This window comes from Neopelma chrysocephalum, unplaced genomic scaffold (assembly GCF_003984885.1).
Source record: "Neopelma chrysocephalum unplaced genomic scaffold, ASM398488v2 Primary Assembly neopelma1_63, whole genome shotgun sequence".
Taxonomy (NCBI): Eukaryota; Metazoa; Chordata; class Aves; order Passeriformes; family Pipridae; genus Neopelma; species Neopelma chrysocephalum.
Window position 1 is genome coordinate 821,798 of NW_020897720.1, and position 1,397 is coordinate 823,194.

Consider the following 1,397-nt stretch of genomic DNA (forward strand, 5'->3'; position numbering starts at 1 on the left):
TATGTAAGGCGGGCGGTGCGGGGCCGCGCGGGGCCGGGCCGGGCCGGGCCGTGCGGCCCTTACCTTGTGGATTCTCTTCAGCGCCATTGTGTGCGCGAGGCGGCGGCAGGAGGGGCGCGGGCGGAGGGAGGGGGCGGCCCGCGGGACTATTTGCGAGGGGAGGGGGGAGGAGGAGGAGGAGGAGCAGCGCGGAGGTGGCGGCGGCGCGGCTCGGGGAGGGGACGGGGAGGGGACGGACGGACGGAGAGAGCGGAGGGGAGGGAGGGGACCGGGGCCCCCCGGGGGCGGCGGGGCCGGGGCCGAGCCGGTGTCGGGGCGGTGGCGGCCGCGGGCTCAGCGGTGCCGCAGCTCCTCCGCTCCCTCCGCCACCGCCGCTTTATGCGCTGCCTCCGCGTCGCCTGCCGCGGATCACTCCGCCGCCGCCGCTTCCCCCCCTCCACCGGCCGCGCTGCCGGTTACCGGCGCGGAGGGGGGGGATGGGGCAGAAGGGGGAGGCCGGAGCGGCACCGGCGGGAGGAGGAGGGGCTGGGAGGGGGGCGTGTGGAGGGGGGGAGGGGGAGCGGCGGGGAACTATTTGTCGTGCGGCACCGCCGTGCAGAACTCTCCAGAAGGGGGAGGGGGAGAGCGCGGAAGGATACGGCGGCGGGCTGGACAGAGTAGAGAAGCGCAGAGCGCGCGCGCGCGGGGCGCGTGACGCACCGGCGGCGTTGTCTCGCGAGAGCAGCGGACGGGAAGAAGTCCCGGCAGGGCCGGGAGCGGCCTGAGGGGACCGGGACGGGATTGGGGATGGGAGGGGGCGGGGATCGGGGGGGGGACGGGACGGGATGGGACACCCCGCCTCGCAGCACCCTGGGGAGTGGCTTGGGGATGGCACATGGTGTGTGTTTAGTTCAGGGACGACACGTGGGCACAATATTAGAGATTCGTAGAATGGCCTGGGTTGGAAAGGGATCTTGAAGTTCCATCGCGTTCCAACCCCCTGCCATGGGCAGGGACACCTTCCACTAGCCCAGGTTGTTCTTACCTGGTCTTGGACACTTCCAGGGATGGGGCAGACACAGCTTCTCTGGGCAGCCTGTGCCAGGGCATCACCACCCTCACAGGGAACAATTTCTTCCTAATATTTAATCTAAACCTACTCCCTTCCACTGTGAAGCCATTCCCCCTTCTCTTGTCCCTCCATCCCTTGCCCCAAGTCCATCTCCAGCTCTCTTGGAGCCCCTTTAGGCCTTGGAAGGGGCTCTCAGGTCTCCCTGGAGCCTTCTCTTCTCCAGGTGAACCCCCCCCAGCTCTCCCAGCCTGGCTCCAGAGCAGAGGGGCTCCAGCCCTCAGAGCCCCTCCGTGTTCCCCTCTGGATGTGCTCCAGCAGCTCCACATCCTCCTGCTGTTGTTCCCCA

General features: G+C 69.5%; 1 protein-coding gene across 1 annotated transcript in view; it reads right to left on the minus strand.

Moving 5' to 3' along the window:
* Positions 1 to 211, minus strand: part of UBE2D2 (ubiquitin conjugating enzyme E2 D2) — a 31,899-nt gene extending 31,688 nt beyond the window's left edge. Inside the window, exon 1 of the mRNA XM_027682340.1 lies at positions 64 to 211. Coding sequence (XP_027538141.1) covers positions 64 to 87 — 24 coding nt within the window. The 5' untranslated portion in view covers positions 88 to 211. The remainder of the gene's footprint in view (positions 1 to 63) is intronic.
* Between the last annotated feature and the right edge of the window lie 1,186 nt (positions 212 to 1,397).